Consider the following 27,897-nt stretch of genomic DNA (forward strand, 5'->3'; position numbering starts at 1 on the left):
CAAAAATTGGCGCACACCAAACCAAAAAGATATGTTGACGAACAAGCAGCAGATACAATCAACGATAGCGGTACAAAACCGCCGTACTTTATCAAGGAATCTGTTGCTCGTACAGCTCGACAGGAAGTTAGAGATAGGCAAATTGGTATTGATAAGTATTCGCAGGATTCTGTGATTGCTATATTGCAGATAATGGATGACGAAGAAGATATTCTACAGTTTGGGGTGGACTTAGTTAAAATTTATTATTGGATGAAAAATCAAACAACTTTGTGGAACGAAGCTAACAAACTACATTTGCCTATTTCGATCGACGCGACTGGATCTATTGTAAAACGTCTGAATATCATTGACGATATTAACAGTTCTGCAATTTTTTTGTACAACATCACAATAAGATTTCTAAAGCAAGTATTTAGCATTTGCCAGATGTTATCTAGTCAACATGACTCGGGAACTATTGCAGAGTGGCTCGAGGCTTGGATCGAAAGTGGAGCCAGTATTCCCAGTCAAGTAACAGTAGATTGCTCATGGGCACTACTAATAGCCGTTTGTTATGTATTCAATGACTGCGATTACTTTGAATATAACGATCGCTGTCATCGATACGTCGTAGAATATAACGCAAAATTGAAATTGAGGGAAAAACCAGAAGATCCTATAGTTATGATCAATCAATTGCCTGTTTGTCGAATAATGAGGGATCGAGCTCATTTGATAAAATCTTCGTGCAAATGGAAATGTTTCAGTCATGGACAGTACTGGACGAAAAAAGATTTTTATGTTCGCGTTATCGCGTTCTGCCTTGAAATCGAAAATATTGAAGAGTTGAATGACGTTATTCTTGCATTATTTGTGATATGTACATCTCAATACTTCGATGAAGCTAGTCATTGTTATGAGAAGTATCAATTTTTGAAGGAAAAAATAAGGACTTTTCATCACAAACAATTTAATTTGGATATTGATTCCACTTGTGATAATGAACATTGCAGCTTTCTCAAAGAGTTTGATACAGATGAAAAGCTCGACTTATTTGAATGTCCAGCAGGCGATATAAAAATCCATATCTCCAGACTAAAAATCCGTAGTGAAACGTTAGCAGAAGAAGACTCTTCTTGCAATTATAGTAAAGGTAATCCGTATTGGTTGCCAGCTATCTTGAACAATTTGATTAGACTTTTTAGAGAATATCCTAGCTGGACGAACGTAACTAGACTGCTCTATTCCTTTAATGTAAATAAAGTCGCTACGTCAACAGGATCTGAAGTGTATTTTAGAATCATGAAAATTGATTATGAACTAATGCGTCTGTCGTTACAAAGATTATTATTGCAGCATTTAAAGATTCTCAGGGGTGCAACTCGCAATGGTAGGAGAGAATTACTGAAATATAAAGAGCTAAAAGCTCGAGAAAAAACAGATGTGCTTGTCGAACCCGACGTCCCCACTTCAGACAATTTTAAGGATGTTCAACTCAATTGCCAACCAGTGAATTCAAGACTCGAAAGTAACTGTGAGCCGCTATGTGTTAAATCTGATACATCGAGCAAATATAAGCGCTTTCCAAAAATTGACACTCCTGAAGACAGAATTCTTATTTTGAATATTGATAAAGAAAAAACATTTAAATACGTTGTAAATATGGCCTTCTATGACTATAATTTACCATACGCGCTCAATGCTAACGGTTGTAATTTAACTTTACAAGCATTCATGTCTCTGAAACCGAGACAATTCATATACGACGAAGTAATCGATGCAGTCATGTGCATATGGAAACGTAAAGCAGAGTGGCAAAATGTTTTTTTTGTGCCCACGACACAGACTAATTTCATTCTTGGTGATCAGTACCATCAAAGCCACCCTCCAAATTGGATTATGTATAATATTAACTTCAATTTTTACGGAATTGTTTTTATGCCTTTTTGTTTCAAACAGCACTGGTGTTTAGTCATGTTGAATGTTCGCAGAAAAATGATTTATTATTTCGATCCAAAATACGATCATACTAAGGAGAGACCTGTGAAAGCGTTAAAAACCTATTTCAAAAGATGTAAAGATATATTTAAACAAAAATGTGGGACACTAAAGGAAGTTGAAGTCAACAATTTATCAATGATTCAATGGAAAGATACTGGTTCCACTAATGATCGTAACACGCAAGGTCTTCCGCATCAAACCGATGCATACAATTGTGCTCTTTTTATTTTACATTACATGGCTATTCTCTCCGGAGTCGATGGTGTTGAATTGTTCAATCCAGATGATTATAGACTTTCCATTGCTGAATTACTTTTGCGAGAATTGGATATAGCAAATGTTAACTGTTTATTCTGCTACAACAAAAGAAGAGGATATAAAATTATGTTTTGCATAAAATGCCACAGATGGGCTCACGTAGAATGTATTACAAGAACGAACTCTATGATTGAAAACAGAGTTTGCGAAATTTGCTCCTTGAATATCCATATCTCGTCGTTGTAGCGTTTTATTTTGTTCATACTGTCAACGGCTTAGACGTTTCATTTTTAAATTGAAAGCGCGCGCGCGCATGATTTGTTTAGAAGCCTTGAATTCTAGTATAAGCCATCAACTGCTATCGTCAGCATTTGCTCACTCTGTCGCTCTCACAGCAGAGCTTTATTGATTGTAAACGATAGTTATAATGAAAAAATATGTACAATATTTGTATCGATCAATACAAATTAATGCTTAATAAATAAATAGGCAACATTACTTGAAACCAATTATTTTTAATAATTAATTTGCCTAGAATTGATGATTACATATATTTGAAAACATAGATTATCAAAATGAATATTAATTTAAGTTAACATTTCATATTCAAAGGCAATTTATTGATCGAGATAACGAGAGTAGTTAACTGTGAGTATAGTTACATTCCCAAATTAATGTAGAAAAATTAAACATGTTCAAATGTTACTTAATTAAAAAGAGATTTAATTACTTATTTTAATGTATACCAATGAAATTATTTTGATTTTAGGCAGTTTATCCAGTTTCTGTATTTTTGTTTTTGTACCGCTACGTTTATCCCAAAATTGTTGTATTGTTTGACAATAAGCGACGTACATAGGATTACTTATTGAATCTAGCGTTATAACACCTACTAATGCGTATTGAATTTTCTCTTCATTTAGATTCGACGGTACATTTATTATAGTAGGGGCTGCATTGACAAATTCAAAAATATTGCTTTGTTCAATGTCAATGCATAAATACGCTTCCCAATAGTAATAAACACTCATACTGTCAATGTTGGTTCTTGGGCATTTTGTACAAAAGTTTTCAAGAGATTGCCATTTGTTTAGAAAATATAAATCTAGAAATATTTGCAAATCATTCAATCTTTCACATGGATATATTTCTAAAGAAATGACAGTTTCATGCAAATATTTAACATTTTCATTACACAACAAACAAGTGATCGCCATCGAAAAAGAATAATGACTTCCTATTGCAATTTTAAAGAATTTACATAAAGATTCATCAATCCTTATGAAATTACCGTGATAATCAACAGTGGCATATCTGTACAACAATTTCGCTCGTTGATCATACATTTTACTTGTTAAACCTGTAGTACAATATTGTTTAATCATTTGCATAAAGCAATCATTTTTGCAGGATGAAACGCAAAGTTTGTCATTCAAACATAACTTTTGAAAGGTATTGAAATTTTTACAAGCAAAGGAAAAGATCTCAGCGAAGACGTCAATTTTAGACGTATCTTCAATTGTAAATCTTTGTGAATTTATCGTTCTTCCTTTTAATTTTATTGCATTGCGAATTATGGAATCTTTTCCTTTACTTGTAGCTACTTGTTCATGTGCTAGTTCAAAACCTGGTGCTGCTACATGCCATTTACTATTGTTTTTTTTAACGCTAACATAAATGTGATTATTGATTTGACGTACTTTTCTTTGCTTCGAATTATCATCTTTCAATTGAAGATTTTGGTCGCTAGTGTTTGCATCAAGCGTACAATTTGCAAATAATTGTCGATTGTCATTATCACTGAATTTATCATTGTCACCTGTCATTTTTTTCCTCGAAATACTTGTGCTATTGCTGGGCGATTGTGAATTTTCCCGTGCGTAACTATGTTCCAACCAAACTTTAAGTATGGAGCCATTATTTGTTTCATAGCTTACAAATGATGAGTTTGCCAGCGGTATGAAATTTTCGTCACTCTGTTCAAAATTACTGATGTTATTATCAGGACACGATATGCTCTGTTCTTCAATTATTGTGGAAAAAACATTTGCATGTGATTGATCAGCTTGTGCAACGCCTATTGGTAAAGAATCTTTCTCGTGGCAATGAATTTCGTCATTTTCACAAAAGAATGTATGTTCTTTTTGAGATTCTGTTTTTACTGAAGTATTTGATTTACCGGTAAAAAAGATGTCCATCGACTCCGGTAGAATATCCGTACCATCGATACAATCATATGCATATTCACATTCGATAAAAGGTTCTTTATTTATTCCTAATGTAGGCTCATACTCTAGATGCTCTATGCTTGCAGCTTTCTGAAGACCTATTTCTTCAATTAGTGTCTCACAGTCAATTTTTGCTTGTTCTTCAATATATATTGCTTTCGAAGATTTGTCAGTTTCACTCTCTATTACAACTGCATTAGTTTTTAGAATTTCGTTGACTAATTTATTAGCAGTTTTGTAACAATCGTTTTTGCCTCTCCAGTTTTCTTCATATCTTTGATACATTTGTTTTTCATTTGATCCATTTGTCTTGATATATTTATTGACAGTTTTTGTTGTTCGTCTTTTTCGATTGTTTAACGTAGCTTTCGCTTTACGCATAGAATCCTTAGATATCATGATAGTGTCACTTAAAAAATTAGTGAAATTTTGTTGATCGGTGCGTAACTTTTTTTGTTGAGTGGTAACATCAAGCACGAAATCTAAATTCAAATCATCTAAGAGAAATGCTGTCCACGATGGGAACGAGCTTAACAAAAATACCAACTGGGCATCGTACCATTCTGGAAAAGCATACACATTAGGACGATCTCCATTTGAAATTACATAAATTTTTGCTTTTAAATCTTCAATGTAACTGAGCACTTGTATTAGTTTCTGCTTCTCATTATTAAAAATCCTGCATGGATCAATAAACTTGCATTCTTTATACTCTAAAAATTTTTTATAAGTATTTTGTACTTTTGATTTTTCCAACTTTGCATCCAATGCTTTTTTCTGCTCAGCAACATGCTCATTATCGTATGGCGACAACAGACAAATTAACATACAAGTGACAGTGTTTTCAAAGTCGCCTAAAGTCTTGACAAATCTCATGTAAATGATGCACTGAAGATAAAATTTTCGAACTATAGGTATTAGATTATTAAAATATTCAGATTCATCGATTCTCAATAAAATACTTATCAAGTCAATATTCAGTAGTACAGCAGGCAATGACTCAGACTGCTTTTTAATAAATTTCAAACATTGTTTCGTGTAATCATTAAATGTACACATGTTAAGAGCAAGACAAACATTATTTATAAGACCATCATGATATGCAATATGGAATTGTAAAGGTAAATCCATAATCTCATCCTTTAAAAAATTTAAAAGAAAGTATTTGATGTTAAAACATTTCAATTTCTCACAGATGATTTGAGAAAGGTATACTGGATGATTTTCTATCTTTGAAACTATTGAAATAATGTAATTTCTACTACTTTTATAATTTTTCAACTCAATGAGCGGTGCATCGACTTCTACAGTTGTTAGACCGATACTGTAATCTGCACGAACTAATAGTTTGAATGTATCTTTATGCTCTGTACATTTTAGTTTAACAGAAAATGGTCGCAAGCATACATCTTTAATCGTGTCGTTATACAGTACATTATATTTCATGCGTAACAAGTTATCGTATTCATCTGGCATCGAATTTTTTTTTTTCAATAATAATATTATTATGATTATCTTGCACAGATTGATCGCAATAATCATTTCCTTCAGAAGTATCAGATTGACGCTCTTCTGCCTGTACAGGTTCGCGTACAAGTGTCGGACACTGATAACGCTGGAGATCAAGTTTTAGTGATTTTTTGTGCTTGATCACGGTCATATAAATATTGTGGACAGTCATAGGCGACAATAGTTCACTGGCTTTATTCCAAGGTCGGTTTCCATGCTCATCAACGTACCTCTCTTTTCTTAAATTACCTTCCTTGTCGAATATTGAGAATTGTTTCAATACGTTGAAAATTTCCACGTGAGTTTTTACTGATTCACGAGGCATATTCTATAATTGAATCTTCATGTAAATTCATAAGACTCCTTGATCATCATCAGTTTAAAATTAGTACTTGTATTAGTATTGTATATGAGCAATTATACATATGAATATCAAGTATCTCACCGATGTCATTCTAGTAATTCAATCATGTTCAGTATGCAATTGCAAATCATGCAAGTATCATGACAGCCACAAACCGAGCTAGTTTTCATTCGACGATGAGAAGTCGCAGTTGATTGTTGAGAAAAAAAAGACTTTGTACGTCAAGGAATCTGAAAAATCATATAAGGTAGTAATGAGAATTGCTGCTGGTATAAGGGAATAGTACCAAAATAAACGTACGAGTGAGATAAAGTAAAATTGAAAATTATAAGTTGAGATCACAGCGCTATAAATGGAATCACAGTACTGAATAATGAAAATTGAAAGAGAGAGAGAGAGAGAGAGAGAGAGAGAGAGAGAGAGAGAGAGAGAGAGAGAGAGAGAGAGAGAGAGAGAGAGAGAGAGAGAGAGAGAGAGAGAGAAAGAATGAATATCTGAGTTGGATAAATGCATTTAGTTAAGCACGTGATGATAATTGTTGCACATACCATAGCATCATGATGCAGTTGTTGTCATTGAAATGCTTCTTCGAATTTCCAAATTGTCAACTGTTCACATGCTGCAATGGCTCCTTCACGACGAGTAACCAAAACTCATTCCGGATTAAACGTCGATGCAGTCATCATCTGCTCCTGCAAGTAGTATCACTGAAATTAACGATTATTCCCGAACACGAGGTTTCACCTTCCACATTCTCTCTAGAGATTCGCAGGCTTTTGTTATTGCAACTAGATAATTTAAGGCGATTATCAAGATATCAAAGTGAAACTGCTCGCGCCGTTCTCTAAATGCACTATAATGGATCAAATGACAAACAACAAGATTGAAAGTTCTAAGAACACGCGCCCAAAACTGAGCCATACTTGTGCGCTCCAATAGCGAACTAGCGCATCACACACGCAAGTTGGCGCGAGCTTTTTAAAATGAATTTTATTTATTCTTCATCGTTTTGGCAAAAACGAGTTTTGTTTGCAACTGATGTAATTAAAAATATTGCATTGTCAATTTTCCACTTAAATTAAGTGATAATCCAGAAATTCTTGTTAATAAAAAACATGGTTAATATTATATCACTGTGTGATATTCAAATATACTTATATTTTGACACAAGGGTCGTATGTCATGAAAAATAGAAAATTAACATTAACATTATCATATGAGTGCAATTGGGCTTTAAATTGAACTTGATACCGTTTTCCGTTTTTAAAGCGTGATTGAAACTACCGTTAACGAACTTGAGACTCACAAAGTGTAGATAACGACTTGCAGTCTCCGTACCGGGGGTTTCGTGGTTTGCCAAGGCTGGTCATCGTGTTGACAAAATTGCACTGCTTCTTTTCTACTAGGCAAAAATCCTCGTAGTTTGCAGCTGCTCAGCGGACTACTCGTATTTGGCCACTGCGTTCTATAAGATGAAATAAAAAATATTCTTAATAAAGAAAATCTAATTTATGAGCTAGAAAAAAATTGATTGCCACTTACCAACTCGATTGTCATTAGACAACTCTCAAGCACATAGCTACCACAGACTTCTATTAGGGTTGCTGTCTAAGAGAATTTTTGTTATTTGGATTGTGATATGGTATCCATCCTAACAGGCATTGTGCACGCCATTGCTGGCCACAATGTATGGCCTAATGGTTGAGCTTTTTGTAGTCTACAGCAATATACCTGAAATGCATTGAATATATGCTTTATTCGTTCACAGATTATTGCTGAAACAATAAACTGAATACAAACCTCAATGAGCATTCTCTTTGCTAATCTTGCATCGTCTTCTCTATCCCAATCACGTAGTAGCTTGCCTTCTCTAATTGAAACACTGTCTGTAAAATTTTCTATCAAAGGTAATCTGTCTGCCCTGTCAAGAGTTTTCTTCTCTATCCAATCGCTAGGCAGGGTACTTTGCAAAAGCAAGATTCTTCTATGCATATTTATTGCAAGTAATCGTATAATTATTCACAATTCCAATGAAATGTACTACTGTTTTTTAAATCTTGTAATATTAATACTCCAACAGATCTCATAAGAGACTGTAAAAGTGCACTTTGCTAAATATTAGTATGAATTTATCACAATAGCTACTTTTTTAGGTTAAAAAAGTGTTCAAACAAAAACCGGTGTGCTCGTGTGCTATTTAGTTACCAGTGCCACTGTTGAACAATTCCTTACGTACTTGAGTAATTAATACGCGAAGCGTAACTTTTTTAAATTCCATTTACCCATTGATCGGACAATAGGTACTAGTTACTAATGTTTACTAATGTTACTATAAAGTTTGATTTGATCTGATGTATTAAAATCAAACAGGTGTAGTAACAAATAAGAGCGGGGGTTCGGGTACCGGCGGGGATAATTCAGGAAGCATGCGTACCGCGCTTTGGCGTTTGAACGTGAGCCAATATTCGAAACAGTTTTTTATTTTTAGTTGCTTAAATAATCAAATTAGTCATGATTTTATTTTGAGTGCTGTTAGTTCGTAAGACGAACTAACGATCGATTTACTTACGAATTTTTTTTACTTAATATTTTCTAGGTTTGACCGCAACTTTGGTTTGGGTGCTAAGGCCAGCACCCAAGACTTATTTTATTAATTTTAAGGATTTCCAGTGGACGAACCAACAAACGACAAAGAGAAAAGTTGTTGCTATCCTGACGAAATATCTAACGGCATAATTAGTTTATCGATTAGCTTAAAAAAAAGGATTCTGGGTGCTAACTTTTTCGACCTAATGTAGAATGAATAACATCTGTTTTTCTGAAACATTGTGAATGTAGTTATAACAGAAAAATTGTGGAAAAAATAAATTAAGTTTTCATTACTAGTATAATTATTACATGAATATCATATCATTTAACAATAATTACCATTTGTTTTAAATAAAAATTAATAACTTTATACGGAATACTGTAGTTTACTTCTTGAGTATTATACATTTATTGTTACTTACCCTCGATGTATATTTATCATTACTATTATTATTTCGAGGGCGAGAAATAATATTTAGTACAGTATGTGCAGAAATGTTAAAAAAAGTCAATATTTGTGAAAGTTCCTTGTGTACGTGATCGAGAGTTGTTTTGAGATTTGGTTTATAAAATAATCGTAAAATGCATGACGCATACGAAGCACTTTTGATGCTAAAATTGGGTGTGCAAATAGAATCTATGACAGCTTATGGTAATATTAGCCACTAATTATATTTAACAGTCATAAATATAATAATTTATTGAACGTTGATAGTATGTTTGATTAATTTTCAGATGATTACTTATTAATTGGAACTAGGGAAGGTCATTTGTTAATGTACAATGTTGCTTCCAACTCAAATGATCCTAAAAACAATGAGAACAAAAATCCATCACTCTACCGTTATAGTAAAAATTTCAGCAAAAAACGAATTGTACAAATGGCTGTAGTTCCTGAGTACAACTTACTATTGTTATTGACAGGTAGAGTATAATTTTTAATCATCTTTGTAATGTAGCTAGGTAATCTAATAAGCTTGATTTTTTCTCACAGATAACATTTTGTGTATCCATGATTTAAATTCAGCTAATTTAAATCAAATCAGCCAGTTACAAAAAACTAGAGGAGCTACATTATTTGCTTTAGATGTACAAAAACATGAAACTATGACAGGGGAAAGTACCGTTGTGAGGTTGTGTGTTGCTGTTAAACGAAAACTGCAATTGTATTATTGGAAAGAAAAGACAAAATCTTTTGAAGAAATTTTTAGTGAAGAAGTAGGTGGTACTGACGTACCTAGAGAGTTGTCAGTTCCAGATATACCTCGAGAATTAGCTTGGTGTGGAGCAACATTAGTCTTGGGTTTTCGTGGATTTTCATATACTTTGATGGATTTTCAAGGCAAATCAAAGGAATTGTTTCCAACTGGAAAATCTCCAGAACCTAGTATTACTAAGCTTTCTGATAACTCTTTTGTACTTGGAAAAGACTCCCAGTCTGTTATAATGGGCACTAATGGTGAACTTATACAGCACAATCCTGTTAAATGGTCTGATTTACCTAGTGCTTTAGGTAAACTTTATATTTCCCTAAGTATAATAATAATAATAATATATATTATAATAATTATAATAATATGTAATATATTATAATAATTATTTGATCTTTAATCATACAATATTACATTTAGCATGGGATGATCCTTATCTACTTGGTATTGTGCATGATAGTCTTGAGGTGTATACTTTAGAAAGTCGTATGCATATTCAGACCATACCAGATTTAAATAAAGCTAGATTAATATGCCGCTGTAAGCAGGGAAGAGTTTATGTTGCATCAATGAGTCAAGTATGGTCTATTAACGCTACTGACTTTACCCAACAAATTAGAATACTGCTTGAGCAAAGTCAATTTCAATTAGCTCTTAAACTTACTGTAAGTTGATTTTTTGCCACCACTCATTAACTATTCCAAATAATAGTCTTGCCATATTTTCTATTACAGAATCTGTCTGATTTATCAGAAGAAGAAAAAACTAAAAAAACTTACAGAATACAAACTCTTTATGCTCATCATCTATTTCGTAATAAAAAGTTTCGGGAAGCTATGGAACAATTTTTGAAACTAGGCACAGATCCTTATGAAGTGATAAGACTTTTTCCCGACTTGGTATCTCGACCGTCAAATGAAAATGAACCAAACGAGCCAGAACCTAATTTGCCGAAACTTCAAGATCGCGATTTAGAAAGCGGTTTACTGGCTTTGATAGATTATTTGACAGAAGTAAGATTCAAACTGATAAATGATGATGCTAAAGAAAAGGAGGCGGGCGAGAAGGGAAAAAGAAAGAACGTACCTCAAAGTGATAAAATGAAAAATATGACAGCTGTGGCAACAGAACAATTGTTGAAAATTATTGATACGACTTTGTTGAAATGTTACTTGCAGGTATTTAATTGAAATGTCATTCTCTTTTGTAATTTATAAATACATTAAAATGAAAATTTATTTTATAGACAAACGACGCATTAGTAGCACCATTATTGAGGCTAAATCATTGTCATTTAGCAGAGGCTGAAAAAACACTACTTCAGCATCAAAAATATCCAGAACTAATAATTTTATATCAAACCAAAGGACAACATAAAAAAGCTCTCGAACTCTTAGAAAAACAATCTAAAGAAAATGATTCTAGTCTGAAAGGAACTGAAAGAACGATTCAGTACCTTCAACATCTTGGCAAAGACCACATGGATCTTATTCTAAAATTTACTGGCTGGGTGTTGGAACAAGATCCTGGAGAAGGTTTAAGAATTTTTATGGAGGATGTGCAGGTACTTATTATTCTTCTTCACAATGAAATTTATAAATCTAACGTTTTATTAATCACACAGGAAGTCGAACATCTTCCAAGGCCAAAAGTATTAGATTATCTTCTGCGTTGTCACGAGGGTTTGGTGATTACTTATCTAGAACATGTCGTGCACGTTTGGGAAGACAACAATCCATTATTCCACAATATTTTAGTACATCAATACAAGGAGAAATGTCTAGCAGCTTTGAGTCCGACGGCAACACCAGCAGAAAAGCAGAACGTTCAGCATATTCGTCAAAAACTTCAGCAGTTCCTCGAAAAATCGCAGCATTATACACCAGAAACAGTCATGAGAGATTTCCCATTCGATTGTTTGTACGAGGAGAGGGCTATCATTCTAGGACGATTGGGTAAACATCAACAAGCAATTTCGATTTACATCAATTTGTTGAACGATGTACCTAAGGCGATACAATATTGTAATAATGTTTATACGAGATACCAGAGTACGTATGAGTTTTATAATCAATTTTTACTCTTAAATTTTTTTATCTGTCCGTTTGATTTTCATCAGATCAAAGCCAAACTGAAAAAGCCAAGCAGAAAGACAACACAGAAGTCTATGTAACTCTTATTCGTCAATTATTACGACCTGACGAACGCGATGGCAATGTAGATTTAGTCTTCGACTCTACACCTCGAACAGCTCAACCAGACTTAGAAACAGCTTTAGAACTTTTAGAAGAACATGCACCGAAAATTGAACCTTTGAAAGCTCTTGAAGTATTACCTGATTCCTTACCGATCGGTAGAATTAGACACTTTTTAGAAGCTAGTATGCAGAATAATATAAATGAAAAACGTAGAATACAGGTACTTAAGGGCTTACTCTACGCAGAACATCTACAGGTACAAGAGCAAAGAATGCACTACGAATCTCAGAATGTTCTCATGACAGAATTCAATATCTGCCCGGTTTGCAAAAAAAGATTCGGCAATCAGAGGTAAGTCGGTCAAATATTCTAAATTGGGGACAGAAATCAAACACGGTCGTACATTTGATAAATCAATTTATATGTTTCGAGTACGTTGTTATCAATAATTGATAAGAACTTCTTAAAGTTTTTAAATAAGAATGGAATTTAATCTCCAAGGTACTGAATAAATAATCTGGATTACAATGTTATAACAAATATAAATATAAAAAATTGATTTAATAGAGTTTAAACTAGTTTTTAAAAGTAATTCTCAAATATAGTGAGTCGAATTTAAAAAGAAATGAATAATTCACTTTTCATTTTAGCGCATTCGCAAGGTACCCGAACGGTGATATAGTGCATTTCTCCTGCCAAATCCGCAAGATGTAAGAAGACACCTTATAGTAAAAGCTCTAGTGCAATTGTACATAGAGAATTCCGTTGCATAATGCAGCTGCCGAGGCAAAAAGTCGCTCACTCGCTATAGACGACTGCGGCTGATTCGTAGGCTGGGGCGTGACCGGCTACTCGCCAAGCGATGATGTCATAGTCCGTATCTTATATTGTTACGCTTGTGTGCCGACGTGATACCGTACCAGGCACGTAACTCTAATAATCTGAACCCTTTTTTGTACATATTAATGCATTTTTTTATTATTGCTAAACTGCAAGGTCTAAGATTTTTTAATGCATGAAAGTGGATACATGGATCCTTTTATCCTACATATTTTTGTATTAATTGTGGTATGAAAATGCATTTTAATTTAGCGAAGTGTTTGAGTTCGGTACTGTGGATATTAATAATGTAAGAGAATTTATGATCTATTATAATATTGTACAAATACTGTAGAATGGTTTATTCACGAACATCATTTGTAATAGCAAAAGTTTTAAAATATAAATAAAATATTCTTATTAAGTTAGTACTATATGATAAATGATATAATGTAATGTAACCCGTTATATTTTATTTTATCACCTAATACTTGAATATTTTTATATTTTGGAGCAGTTTGCTGCTGGGAACTTCGAAAGTCTTGCTACCGCCCTGTCTCCACCTCCAGCTCGTTCACAAAATTCAACCTGCCGCGCAATGGTCCTATATTTCATAACATCTCGTTCAACTATTCGTCAACCAATATACTATAGCTAACCGCATTAATCATCTCATCGCACGTCTCGCTTCATTGAATATGGTTTATAGCATGCTTTTAGTATAGGTAAAAAATCGCAGGTAGTTTTTGTCATCATCTAATAGCTTATTATATAGCACTGAGGCAGGCGCAGTATGCTCGCCGGGCGGGACTACTTTATAGTGGCGGCGTCGTCGCTGTGCTGGCTCTTGATAGTCAGTCGCGCGCCGGTCCTCGAGTCCGTCAGAGCCCCATCTCTCTTTTACAGCAGTGTGACTTGTGCATATGTGTGTGTAGTGTGGCCGTCCGCCGCGAGTGTGTTGATAACTGGGAAGTGGCAAATATACATCACAGCAAGCGCGACATTGTCGTCCAGGTTGTGAGATATAGTGAGCAAAGCAAGTGTATGCCGACTTAAGCTCCGGGCTCTTCCTGCCTCAGGGTAAGTTGTGTGCTGTGTATTAAAGGCGTCGAGGAGCGCTCGTATAGTAAAAATGGCGCCGCCGCTGCTGCTGCTATTACTCTTGGAATACCTATTCCTCTGCTGCTCCCCTCCCGTTTTTCTATGTGTGTACGTGTGTTGTCTGTGTTCCAAGTTCACGAGAAGACTGTGACGACGATGCTCTGGGTCTTTTCTTCTCGTGAATTAACTTTGTTTTATTTAACGTCAGTTTACAATCCATTGTGTTTCAAGTGAACTATCGAGAGAAAGATTGTGGGTGGATGGTGTGGTGCGCGGCAGGTGTGTAAAACTATGGGTGGAATCGATTGATTTTTTTTTCATTAGTTTTTGGTTTGTTACTGACTAATTGATGATTCAAGTGATGTCTTTTCGTTATTGAGTAACATTGATAATTCTCATTGAGTATTCGAACTGTGAGTGGATTGAGTCACGATCTATTAAAAATTTGATTCGCACGTACTGTTGGCTCTCGAAGTAATTTTAGTCTGGAGACTGCTACTCTCAATCGTTATTTTCTTTGAGTTGTTGAGACTTTCTGTCACAAAATTGTTGATAATCGTACGTAATAAGCATTCCGTACATGGAAAAAAAGAAGCGACAAACAAAAATTTAACTTTCGCACCGAAACATACATTTGCTCTAGTACAATTTTATTTATATTGACATATTGACTATGTTCAGAGTTTTATGATGTTTGTGTACAGTCGTTAATCATTGCTCGTTGACTGGAAAACAATATCCCATTTTCATTGTAAATACTTGAATTTTAAACGAAATAAATCCATATGAACTTGTCAAAGATTGCAGTTTGTTTTTGGCAAATAAGGAAAGCTATTACGGAACATTGCCACGCCTTAGCGTAAAATTATATTGAAAAAAAACTTCATTTTTTGCTACTTGTCTAATTTCAATAGTTATAAGTCAAAATATTTCATACAAATTTTCGTGATGATCATACTTATCCATACTCACTCTTGAGTGGTTTTCATTGTAACCCTAAATTTTCGTGAAGGAAGGCAATTTTTATCCCTGATATGCCGGCCGGCATTTTATCGTCTGCGGGGCTCTTTGTTTTTTCTCTTTCTCTTCTCAAAGATAAGCCAGCCTTTTTTGACTATTTATTAGATTAAAAGAGATAAGATACAGTTTTGTGCGCCCATGTTGGAAAGACGATGTAAAAAACGTTTAATAAGTGTCGTCTTTCGAATTTTCGCAGGTTATCTTTGCTAAAGTTCATGCGTATTGACTTTTCACGAGAGGAAAGTACGCGTGCTCGAAAACTTGTCGTATAAGACTATTTTTCTTCTTCTATCGTGTTTCTGATATCGATTTTCATTAGAGACGATTTTCAATGAATCGAATAAAAATACACTTTATTCGGAACTTAAAAAATAAGCTAAGAATCTGTAGCAGTGGTAGTGATTTCGCCAAATTATATCACAATTGAAACTTTAATAACAGCGGTGATGTTAGGTTTTATAACAGTATACTTTTCTTTTGTGATTCGTTTGTTATCTCAAAACAAATCCACCAATATCACGCTGAAAGTATACACCGTTAAGTTACATAAAAAAACATCATGTGCACGTTTACTTTAAGCGAGTAACGCAAATTAGGGTCGATTAACCAGTCACCCAACTCTTTATGCGTCTGCATAGCAAGCATACCGACAAGTCGTACACGGTGAAATGCAATAGTTCATTAAATCGACAATCAAGCGCATCGTCGCGCTTTGTACAAGTATTTGAAACCTGCCAAAAAGGTCGCTAAACTTGCGGGTGTGTATCTATCACCCGTTAAAAAACTTGCTACTGCACACAACGCCTTTATTAAATATACAATGTTCAGCGATCCTGTTTTGCAAAATCGAGGCTCTCCTTTTTGTCCCGCTCTCCTGTTCACTGTTACGTCAGTGCGTGCGCGTCATGCGTCCAATGGAAACGACAGGGGGGGAGGCTTCTCTTTCCCCGAGGGTTTTTGATAACGCACGCGACGTTGCCATGACACGTTCGATTCGAAGAGCTTAAATGGACTTTTTTTCTGGTGTGCGTTGAAACTTTACTCGGAAGATGTTCTTCTCTTTTCGACTTTAAATCAATGAATGAAATCGTCTGCTTTGTTTCTCTACTGCGATCACGCTTAAGCTTGCCTTTAAAAAGATTTTAATCGTGAAGAAAGCTCGTGATCAATCGCGAAGCGCGATCAGAATGATCGACGAACCGAATGCGCGTGCGATTTCTCGCCCATTATCCAAATTGCAACGCAATCGTCGATGCCGAAGGAATAATTCGCTGGCTCGACGAGTCTAAATTACAGCCACGTCGGTATGCTCTACAATTTCGCAACGAATGAAAGACTCTCTCACTGTTTTGCTTCTCGCCGTGTAGAAGATTATCTAATCAGAGCGCTGAAATAATCGTCCGTCTTGTCCGAAGTATATCGACATAAACATCGTACGCGCGGGAAAAGGCAACTCTCTTCAGTTTATTAGCGCACGCAGTTACAGTAACAGCGCGAGCTCGGAAAGCGGAAACAGACGCAGCAGAAGAGAAAAACTTGGAACGAGAGTTCGTTATAAATTGCATCGCGTTTTCATGCACTTTTAATCGACGTGTCCGCGCGTATAAAAACCTAACTACCTTCACGTGAACGCTTCTCATGTGTTGTATCGTTTTATTGGTGCAGAGATTCGAGGTTTCAAACGGTATAACTTTCTCCGAGAACTTTGTCGATAAACCGAAATTCGACTTCTTTATCTATCGTCGTTGCTTATCATACATACAAAAAGCTCCCGATCACCTTTTCGATCCATAAAAAAATCTACAAAAATTGTCGGAATCGTTCATGACAAGGTAAATGTCAGTAGGTCGTTGCACCTCTTTTCCTCATTGTGCGCTTCGTTTCATTTTCTTCTTCAAAAATTCAAAGTCTCTAAGGCAATTACTTTCCGCTCTCTATATTGGGAATTTGATAAAAATAGATCGCCAGCAACAATAAACAACTTTTTGACTCCAATGTGCGTGTCGGAGTTTTATTCCAGAATTCCTCGACTCTACCTATATATATATATAAAGGGGCTACGTCGTCGTCGCACTTCAGGATATATATTTAGAACGCTTGAAGCATGCCATCGCGAGTCGTTGTGAGAGCTTGGGCTTTGAAACACCACGTGCGGAGATATGTGTTCTAGGTTTATATAAAGTTATGGGGATCCTTGGTTGTGGTTGTGATTTGGGCTGGAAGATAAGGTGTATTGATGAATGATTTCTCAAACATTGCATGTCAACACTCCATGAATCATCAGATTTTCACGACTTTCATGGTTATAGTTTTTGAAAAGTCGAGCTTCACGATACAAACACGGTAAAAATCACGAAGTTCTCAAAAAAAAATTTCCACTTGACTTTTGAATGGATAGTCGTCCATGAATAATTCCTGGTATCAGACAAATATATCATTAATACAAACGCGTCAAGGCGGAAGAATAGTAATTTTTTAAATTAAACTCCATATAAAAGAATCTAATTATCGGAGGAGACCACCCGCAGGTTCACACTAATCGATCCACTTTTGCGTATATCGTTATGCTATTTGGATTTTCCACTTGTTATTATGAGTGTCCTTGCACAATTGCACCCCTTCTTGAAACAAAGCCGATCGATTCAAGTTCACGCGCGACGAGAAATAATTCCGGACGGATTTGCACCTGCTGTAACGGTATATTGTAGGTTACAATGGCGCTACTTTTACGACTTACGAGTGCCGAGGACTTTATTAGTACCGTTGAATATTCGTACTTTGCTTTGAAAATGCGTACTTTTTTATTTTTGAATTGATGATTTGATAACGACTACCGTAAAAAAGTGATTTCGCATACTTCATTTTTCATGGAAAGTCTTTCACCTCCCTCTCAAATCTCGAAATATTTGAGTTTCGAGCATAATTAAGAAATTCAAACGAAGATTGCTTAATTCTTTTTGTTCGTTTAGACAGAAAGCAAATGCAGAATTTCTGGTAATTTAGAAACTACAAGTGATCTCTTAACGAGAGTTTTGATAAGATAGTGCTAAATCATACTTAAAAATAGTAACACACTCACGTGGTCAAGTTTACTATTAATATTCTGATTCTTGCTCTCTTTATTCGCTACTAAAATTGAACTCTCGAAATGATGCAGAAAAACAATATTATTGTCATCATGTTTTGGCTACGTTTTCTTCCTTTTTTTAATTTTATTGATTTGCCTGGATTTTCTTTCTAAACTTTCGAGATGAATTGTTACAAAAAATTAATTTCGAAGCCATACCTTATTTAAAAGTCCATGCACGAAATAAAGAAACTTTCATTTCCCGTACGTGCTTTTCTGAAGCGCGCGTCATAAAATTTATTTCTTTGCCATTATTGCAGCCACGTATTTCTAGGTCACAAGTCATCTAAAACAAAATCTTTGGCGAGTTTACGCATTGCAATGTTTTATTAGTCGATAGGACTTTAAGGAATGAGTTAACTTAGAATCGTATTATTTTTATTATTGATTGTAGACCTACTTTGTTTTTACGAACGAACGTCGAATTACCTTTGATGTGGTATTTATCGCTTTTGAACGGTCACAGTCTGGGAAGGTAACTGAGACCATTTTCAAATATATTTGCTTGAACTCTAATTGCGTCCAAGCTAATTATTTCCCTACACAGTACGCGCATTAAGTGTTTCTATGAATATGCTTATCCGTAAATTCGCCTTCATCAATAAAGCATTCCATTCGCATTTCGATAACAGCTTCTTCGAGCAATAATGAAACGTTGCATGCCGTCGGCGAAAACAAACCAAAATGCGAAAATAAATGACAACGGATATGTAGCCGTAGGTTCCTCCCCGAGCGCGAGCAGCGCCACGTAGATTAACGCAAATGCGGACGTGACGTAGACCCTTCCGCGCCCGAAGCGTACCGCTCATTAACGGCCCTCCTGACGAGGATTCTCCCAGTCCCTCTCTCTCTCTCTCTCTCTCGCTCTCACTATCTATCTTTACCGTGGCAGAGAGGACTGAGTCTTTTGTTCAGCCGAGCGAAACGAGCGTTTCTACTTTTGTCGTTGTTTGTTGGTGCGAATTAGACACAGCCAATCGAAAAAAAACTACGTTGGCAAGCGACATTTAGAATCACGGACAGATCGATAATTTAGATTTCCGATATCATAATATAAAATTGTACGTTAGATCGATCGAGTAGAAAAAGAAATAATAATTTTCTATTCTGACAATATCGCATCGCTAAGAGAATACAGCCTGCAGAATAAACAGCCAGACGTTGCCCATTCCCAGGGCGCAATGAAGAAAAAAAATTGAATGATGGTATTTGGAAGAGGATGGTCAGCGAACCAAGGGTGTGTCAGAAATATTCGAAGCACGCCAGGTGAAAAGCAGTCAATTAACTGCACGACAGATGCGCTCTCGAATTGCAAACAGTCTACGCGCGAGAGAAGAGAAACAATGGAGAAACGCGAGGCTACTCGACAGAGCCGCAGCAGTGATGCACGCACGCTGTTCTGCGCCTGTTATAAAAGTTGAAATGACGATGCGCGCGCAAACTTTGTAAAATGGGTCGAGCATAATTGTGCAACGCACCGCAATGAAAATTGGAAATATATTTATGAGCCGTTCGGAGAAATTTGCCGTTTCTCACTCGTTCTTGTACGCCTCGTCTGCGTCGCGCGAAGTGTAGTTGGAGTTTTCACATTAAACGCCGATCGCTCACGTTTGATCTTCGTGGCGGTCGATGATAAACCTCATGAAAAACATTTCGATCGTCGCGAGCTACTGTGCGGTCTCGAGAGAAATACACCTTGAACCTTTTGGTCGCTGGCGGGCGCCGACGTGCGGCGACGAGCATCCGGTCGCTGACTTCCGTACGTCAACCCATTTTTCCCGGCGACTAGAACGCCTCTCTTTCTTTGTCTTCTTGCTGTGCACTTGTAGCCTTTATCCTCGCTTCTTGAAGTCGGCGCAGTGCTAGCTGCCTGATGACGTTCACTTTTATACCCTGAGGGGGCAATGTATAAGGTGCCACCGTGGATAGATCAAATATGCTTTGAAGCTGTTGTGTTCTTGGAAATTTTTTTTTGGCCGTGTTAGGGCAGTTGTATTTAAAGATTTTTTGAAAAATTTTATAATATTCCAACTTAAAATTTGTCATTATAACATTATAACGTTGCGTTATCGGAAGGCTGATCTACGTGTACCTTTTCCCTCTTCGGTTTGTGCGTTCTTCAAAGGACTTATTGTTCATCCAAATTCATTACTACTTTAAAGTAAAAAATAACGCGATTTCGGAAAGAAACAACTCACAGTCCCACTGCATTGATTGACATTAGCGTATGGTATGATTCAACGCGTTTGTCATTCTTACTGCCAGAAAAAGCTCACCCACCGCTGATACCATTAATACGGGTGTGGCCACGTAATTCAATACTGTATAAGTCGGAAAATAAACTGTCGGATCTCTCCCATTCAATCTAAGATCAATTTCATTTAATTAGATCCTTCTTCTTTTTGTAACTTAATTCCTACAAATCTACTACGCATATACACATGGTGATCTCGCGTATCTAAAGTGTATTATGAGAATGGCAGTATCAGAAAAGTTGGCACGCGAGGAAAAGCCTGATTTACTTTGCTCGCGCGCACGTATACAGGGTTGGCGGCCAACAAGGTCGTACGTCGTGCAACGACCGAATGTCGGTCGAGTAATATGCTCGCGGGGGTTTACGTTTGTTGCTTGTACGTTGAACTTTCGCTTCTTTCATCTGCATTTGGTTTGAGATATCGATTCACTGCTTATTTTTTTTTATCATTAGCAACATTACTTTCGATTTCGTCGGGATGAAGATTTATTTTTTGGTCTGGTCCTGTGCTTTCCTCATTCCACGGACTTCTCGAAAAAAAGTGCGAATGGAACTTAAAAAAAAACGTAAATAAATTTCGGTTAGGTCGAATTGATTTTGCACTTGCCCAAGCACAAAATTTATATTGTTTTCTGTCTGCGCATATTCGCATATTCGCATATTCGCATATTCGCATATTCGTTTCTGTGCTCGGCGAAGACAACTCTTTCTGTTATTTTAATATCTTTAATGCGTTGAAGACAAAACCCTCAACCCTGTACTGGAAGCACCTTGCCACAATCGTCCCTTCCTCTTTCAATTCTCTCTCTCCCTTTCCCTCTCTCGTGACAATAGGCACTCGAAAACCTCCAAACCAGACGCTTACTCAGACACACCACATCGCACAGTGGTTGCATTTTATTCTCTCCTCGTCGTGCACCCGATAACCGATAACACTCGTCTTGTCGTTGCCTTTTCGATCCTACGCTCTCACTTTTTTACGTTTTCATACTGCAACGCGAGGGTGGTGCTGCGGCGCAACCTACATTTTTTCCCTGTATGTACAAGCGCTGCGTCAGCGTGAGTCCCTGGCCTATCCACAGGAAAATTCGATAGCGGGAGAAGGAGGCGAGGCCGTTGATTGAAATTTTCCCTTGTCTTTTACCTTCTATGGTACAGTTATTTCGGAAAATCTGCTATTTTACTAGTTTGGTGATTGCGCCGGATTGGGTAAAGAAAAGAGAGAACATTTGTACCTCGAATAATTGACATTTAACGCGCCTTCGTTCCCTAAAAAAATTCAACAGTCATATACCGGAAGCTCCAACAAATCGCGGATCACCTGCAAGCTCGCGAGCCTTGCCCGGAAATCATCTGACTCTTTTAAGGTAACTTGGTTACGACGGTGACTGTGTGCGCGAAGCGCGTGCGCAGTGCGTTTGGCGCCGCAGCGACTGGTGGCCGGGGAAAATCAATAGACACCGGCCGGCGGCTGGCGACGACTGCTCTGGGGCTGTCTGCTATGCGCAAGTGCTTTACTGTCACCATTCGAGGAGAGAGAGAAAGAGAGAGAGAGAGAGAGATGTCCCTTTTGTATTGGATAGAAAACCGTGTACCTCGTATAGCGAGATCGGCATGATGATGTGGCGGATGCTTGTTTTCATTGCTAGATATGCAGATGAAAAAAAATGGTCGACTGAGTTACCTTATACGCTTTCCAGGGTTCAATTCAATATTAGACGTAGTCCGTGTTCACGTGGCACGAGCTTTGTACAACGACACGCATAAGTAGGCTAGGTTTAGCTAATTATGTGACCCAATTATTGACGAGAGCGACGCGGTTGACCGAGAGACTATGTATTGAATATGGCACACTGCGGAAGAAGAGGAGGACAATCCCGTCGCTGTGTTAATGGAGCAAATGCTCCGCTGCGTTCGAGATCGCGCAGCCCCGAGTCGGCTTTCCAATAAACTGTCCGTTCATTTTCAAGCAGCATCCCGATTTCAACTTCCCCGGCGTGAATCCGCGGCATCGAGCGAACGTCGGAAAAATGTCAAGTCCACTTTCAGATATCAATCACCGAGCGGAAAACTCTTGGTCGGTCGCGTCGTCCGACGAGCCGCAGGCAACGTCTTGTGTACACACTTTCTCCTTCGACGGCGACGTCTCTACATACGCGACGCATCGATTCGCTCGTCAATAATTGAGCGAGAGAAGCGCAAGCTGCTGTGGCAAGGTCGCTGAGAAACGTTGAAAGACGAGCGCACGGCTTTCTGGAGAGAAAAAAGGAATGTATTTTTAGAATGCAGGCGTGAGTTTTGTTGGGGTGAGGTCTTTCAATTGGATCTGGTTTGGATGTGTACACACATTGTTTTCAAAAATTCAGCACAAGGACTAATCAGCTTGAACTTGTATTTAAAATTGTAGATTATACAGCTAGGTGTTTTTCATTACGACTTTGAAGCGAACTGTTGGAGCTAATTTTAGTCGGTGATTTCTTCCTTCGCGACAAATGCGATGTATCTTCGTCATCGCGTGTCAATTTTTTTAGTACACGCAAGCAAAGTAGTTATTTCTCAAGAAAATTCAAAAGAATTTTTACATTCGTGTTACAACGTCGTTGGCTAGCTTGCGGTTCGCTTATCTAATATCATACCGCACGCGAAAAGTTTATATTATTACCTACATGACCACACTTTTTGCGTCGAGTAGATTACTCTTAATTTGTTAAGGCGACCTCCCCCAAGTTGTTGCTAGATAGGGTTTGCGATTTTCGTTTCTACCCCTGGATATTCTTTTTTGCGAATGCACAAACGACTAGTTTCCTGTTTTTTTGGTTAACAGTCGATTTGCTGCGCGAACGAAGTGCCTTGCTCGTTGCATATTTGTGCTGTATCTATACTCATGACAACCAGAGGTTGGAGTAGTTGAACGGATCGCGTTCTACGCATTTGCTACTGGAACTGCTTCATTGCTACCCATCCAATGAGCTGTGCCAAGCTCTGACCTTTTGCTTTAACACCGTGAATTAAAAATAACACTCGCTGCTTAACAGTTTTTTTTCCATACATTTAGAGCTTCTCGCGATATATTACAGGATTTCATAAATGATTTATCTAACCATAAGTTAAATTCTCCCACTGAGCATGATCTTTAACAAAATCAAATGAAATGTAACTCAATTAAGGATCTTCAGGTATGATTTCAAAACTTATAAATTTTCATGTGGTACAAGCTCACATCGTCGAAAATAAATCACGTTATTTATGTAGAAAAACTAGTGAATAAAATTTCAACGACTGAGCGAGTACATAGGGCAAGAAGTTAATCATATCGCCGCGTTGGGCATTATCAGCCTGTTAAATCAATGAAAGCGTCATTGACATTTAGAGTTTGTTTTTTATGGGCAAAGAAGCCGCGCCTATCGTACCGCCATTATCTCAATATTTGTGTCGGGTCTTCTTTGCTTGTTCACAGATGGCACACGTTAGAAATTTATTATTTGGCATTTGTTTGTTTAGACAGAGCTATGAAGCTTGCGATTTCATAGTTTTTGTTCTGTATTTGTAGCTAAGACAAGATTCTCAAACGTGAAAATTTCATAAAATTGATATTTCTAAGAAAAGTTTGAATTTCATTTAAAATGCAGGACATTTGAGAATTATTTTATAGCAAAAAAAATGGTTTTCGATCGCAAAGTTTGTACAGTTTCTATTCTTTATAATTGTTGTTACAGCTAATGCAATCATTCCAATCCAATCAACGGCAAGCTCAGCATTAAAACTCGATTACAGCCAAGCGTTCGAAGTTCAGCGCTAACCTAATTTCCTCTCACTCATTAGCAATGAAAAGTCCGTCATCTATTTACACGGCCACTTAGCACCGTTGAAGTTCAAGCAGCCGTTTGGCAAAAAGGAAAACGCGCCATGGCATAACTGGGCGTCTAGTCTCGTCAATTGTACTCGCTCACTGACAAGATGATTGACCTCGCGCGCATATACGCTATAATATCCCGCAACCGTACACGCCGAGCTCTATGATGATGACGTGTCGAAATGCTTCGTCCTGTCTTTCTTTTCGTGCCGCTCCGTTGACAACGAAAAGGTTTTATTGAAAATTGCAAAGCTGATACTTTATCTTCTTACTCATTGTTATTGCCCACGTGATATAGATACTACGATTCGTTTTGCAAATGATTGAATTGTTCTGGTTGAAAAAAAAAATTCGTTGGAGTTATTCATCGTACAAATTTGTTACTAAAAAAAAAGCTCAAACATTCTTTCAATTCTCAAAATTTTACATTTATATTTCAACCATTGCTTCTCAAAAAAGATAGGTACAATCAAAAATCTCACCCTTTCAAAAACCTTCTTTCAAACATCGATTCAAAAAAAGCTTGCGCTTGTGTCTAAAGACGGCATGCGAGTCCGTTGCGAAGGAATGCTGCTGGCAAGCTACCGCGTTTCTCTCCTTTATTGTAAATAGAGTGAAATGCTCGGTCGCTGGTTTTCCTTGGAGACACAAGACCACGAGTGTGTCTGTCTGTGTCTGCGTGTTGCAAACGCTTCACGCCGCGCGTGTAACGTGTTTTTTAACCGTCACTTTTTAGACATACTCCCCTTTGTTGCGTCTGCAATCGAAAACGGGAAAAAATCTACGTGCTTTCGAAAAAAGCAACGATGATGATCTAATCGTAATCAACGCGACTAAAAAAATAATGTAGCCAATACTCATCACACAGAAGGAAAAAATACGCAGATACATTCGGTCTTCATGCGGTTCAATTTAGTTCGATCTCGAAAAGTAAAAAATAAAAAAATAGATACAATGACACACATGCTATGCGTGTTTATTTAACGCGTGTGACATCACCACGGCACGATGTGACGTAACGCTTCTCTACATACTCCTCTTTCTCGTACGTCGTGTAACCGTACAGTGCACGATTATCGTTTGGGCTTCGCTTTTTATTGCTGAACTAGATTTTGAATGATGTACATTCCGAATTTGAAAGTAGGTGTGCACGATTGTGTAATTGATTTATGTCTCGAGTGCGCATAATTTTTGCGCATGAGATGTTCGTCACGATGAGTCACGCTACGTACCGCGGGAGGGAAACTGGAAACTATGCACGAATGAAAAATTAAATTGAAGATAACGAACTTTGAAATACTCGATCTCGCGTTAAAATTAAAGTTTCCTTTCATTCGACATCGTCATTTAAATGTCATTATTGCCATTGATGAGCAAAGATGGGAGTGTCGCTAGCCAATAACGACACGACATTGTCACATCGTAAAAAGGGAATTTAATTGTGAGTGTCATTTGCCTTGTTATATGTTTGCAGGAGCGCCCGTAAAAAAAGCTCAGAGGTGCATTAACCAAGGGAGGATTTGTTAAGCCGAGGAACGGCGCGACGAAAGCAAAAAAATGACAACCGATATCTCGGTGCAGCGTACCGGCTGGGATCCGACTCTCCAGCAGGAGATTGTCGACGAGTACGAGTACGATGGTGGCAATTCTAGTTCCAGACTTTTCGAACGATCGCGCATCAAGGCACTTGCCGGTAAGAGAGTTATCTAGAGTTCATTTGCGAAATATAAAAGAAAACTTTTCTTTTGAATTAGATCTAATAGCAATTAATTAGAGAAATATTTTGATACAACCTTCAAAGTAATAATAAGGCACCGTAACTTCCGTGAATGACCGTTATACTGCCTCAAGCTACATAACGTATCCTGTCACGTATCGCGGAAGTAACACTGGCAAAGTGTCCAAGCGTTCATCCATTCACGCGCCACTAAGCATATTTTTCATTTACAGGTGAGCGTGAGTTAGTCCAAAAGAAAACCTTCCAAAAATGGGTGAACTCTCATTTGGTGCGTTGTTCAGCGCGCATCGGCGACCTGTACGTCGACCTTCGCGACGGCAAGATGCTAATCAAACTTTTGGAAATCTTGTCAGGCGAGCGCTTACCACGTCCAACAAAAGGCAAAATGCGCATTCACTGTTTGGAGAACGTGGACAAAGCATTGCAATTCTTGCGCGAGCAACGCGTTCATTTGGAGAACATGGGTTCGCACGACATCGTCGATGGCAATGCAAGGTTGACGCTTGGTCTCATTTGGACGATAATCCTACGTTTTCAAATTCAAGATATTACCATCGAAGAGACGGATAATCAGGAGACGAAGAGTGCTAAGGATGCGTTATTATTGTGGTGCCAGATGAAGACTGCTGGCTATCATAACGTGAACGTGAGGAATTTCACGACATCGTGGCGCGATGGGCTGGCATTTAATGCTATTATTCACAAACACAGACCAGATCTCATTCAGTTCGATAGACTGTCGCGGTCTAATGCTATTTATAACCTGAACAACGCCTTCAATGTCGCCGAGGACAAACTTGGTCTTACAAAGTTATTGGATGCTGAGGATATATTCGTCGACCATCCTGACGAGAAGTCCATTATCACTTATGTTGTTACTTATTATCACTACTTTTCCAAGATGAAGCAAGAGACTGTGCAAGGTTAGTTTCTGCAGATTTTTCGATTGGGAGAATCGGTGCCAACGCGAAAGTAATGTTTCGAATGTTTCGAACTCGAATAACTATGTACAGAATTTATCAATTTAGTTTTGTTGTTTCGATATTTATTAATTTCAAATTGCTCGTATGACAAATGCTTTTAATTTCACTTAAAATAAATTTTTCCGCACAAAGTTCATGTTTCAATGATAAAATTATTTATTTCAGGAAAGAGAATCGGCAAAGTCGTTGGCATCGCAATGGAAAACGAACGTATGATCCGCGAGTACGAGAGTTTGACAAGCGAATTGCTCAAATGGATCGAGTCGACCATCACAGCTCTTGGTGACCGTCAATTTGCCAACTCCTTGATGGGTGTCCAAGCCCAATTGTCTCAATTCTCCAACTACCGAACTGTCGAAAAACCACCGAAATTCGTCGAGAAAGGTAATCTCGAAGTTCTTCTGTTCACTCTGCAATCGAAAATGAGAGCCAACAACCAGAAACCATACACGCCCAAGGAAGGCAAAATGATTTCTGACATCAACAAAGCTTGGGAAAGGCTTGAAAAAGCTGAACATGAGAGAGAATTGGCTCTTAGAGAAGAATTGATTAGACAGGAGAAACTTGATCAACTGGCTGCTAGGTTTAACAGAAAAGCTTGCATGAGGGAGACTTGGCTGTCTGAGAATCAACGACTGGTGTCTCAAGTACGTTCAAATATC

At 37.3% G+C, this 27,897-nt stretch overlaps 2 protein-coding genes and 1 long non-coding RNA gene across 11 annotated transcripts in view; 2 read left to right on the top strand and 1 right to left on the bottom strand.

Annotated features, from left to right (window-relative positions):
* Nucleotides 1–6,005: 6,005 nt before the first annotated feature.
* LOC131674494 (uncharacterized) lies at nucleotides 6,006–8,855 on the bottom strand. Of its 2 annotated transcripts, none has more exons than XR_009302835.1 (6): nucleotides 8,143–8,855; nucleotides 7,885–8,073; nucleotides 7,681–7,807; nucleotides 6,891–7,034; nucleotides 6,424–6,572; nucleotides 6,006–6,341 (listed from the first exon to the last, which is right to left on the bottom strand). It is a non-coding gene; the product is annotated as an uncharacterized LOC131674494 (long non-coding RNA). The 2 variants fall into 2 exon arrangements; XR_009302834.1 differs by having other exon boundaries at nucleotides 7,649–7,807.
* Nucleotides 8,856–9,307: 452 nt separating this feature from the next.
* LOC131674487 (vam6/Vps39-like protein) lies at nucleotides 9,308–13,543 on the top strand. The gene is made up of 9 exons (XM_058953198.1): nucleotides 9,308–9,583; nucleotides 9,667–9,855; nucleotides 9,926–10,444; nucleotides 10,563–10,807; nucleotides 10,877–11,320; nucleotides 11,389–11,706; nucleotides 11,767–12,193; nucleotides 12,262–12,691; nucleotides 12,991–13,543. Exons 1-9 carry the CDS (start codon nucleotides 9,514–9,516, stop codon nucleotides 13,052–13,054), a joined length of 2,706 nt encoding a protein of 901 aa, XP_058809181.1. The 5' UTR covers nucleotides 9,308–9,513; the 3' UTR covers nucleotides 13,055–13,543.
* Nucleotides 13,544–14,036: 493 nt separating this feature from the next.
* The window catches only part of LOC131674497 (spectrin beta chain), a 28,967-nt gene continuing 15,106 nt past the window's right edge, over nucleotides 14,037–27,897 (top strand). For 7 of the 8 annotated variants that reach the window (XM_058953208.1, XM_058953210.1, XM_058953215.1 and 4 more), the window contains exons 1-4: nucleotides 14,037–14,239; nucleotides 25,989–26,207; nucleotides 26,465–27,175; nucleotides 27,401–27,882. In XM_058953208.1, the coding sequence (XP_058809191.1) occupies nucleotides 26,072–26,207; nucleotides 26,465–27,175; nucleotides 27,401–27,882 (1,329 nt within the window). In that variant the 5' untranslated portion in view covers nucleotides 14,037–14,239; nucleotides 25,989–26,071. Of the gene's footprint in view, nucleotides 14,240–14,410; nucleotides 14,540–25,988; nucleotides 26,208–26,464; nucleotides 27,176–27,400; nucleotides 27,883–27,897 lie in introns of those variants that run through there. The other variant, XM_058953209.1, reaches the window with a different exon arrangement.

This window comes from Phymastichus coffea, unplaced genomic scaffold (genome assembly GCF_024137745.1).
Source record: "Phymastichus coffea isolate CEN01 unplaced genomic scaffold, Cenicafe_Pcof_1.1 PCOF00248, whole genome shotgun sequence".
NCBI lineage: Eukaryota > Metazoa > Arthropoda > Insecta > Hymenoptera > Eulophidae > Phymastichus > Phymastichus coffea.

Coding starts and splice junctions, on each gene's coding strand:
- LOC131674487 (XM_058953198.1), top strand. CDS start 9,514: ATGCATGACGCATACGAAGCACTTTTGATGCTAAAATTGGGTGTGCAA. Junction 11,321..11,388: donor TGTTGAAATGTTACTTGCAG/GTATTTAATTGA, acceptor TTTATTTTATAG/ACAAACGACGCATTAGTAGC. Junction 12,692..12,990: donor AAAAGATTCGGCAATCAGAG/GTAAGTCGGTCA, acceptor TTTTCATTTTAG/CGCATTCGCAAGGTACCCGA.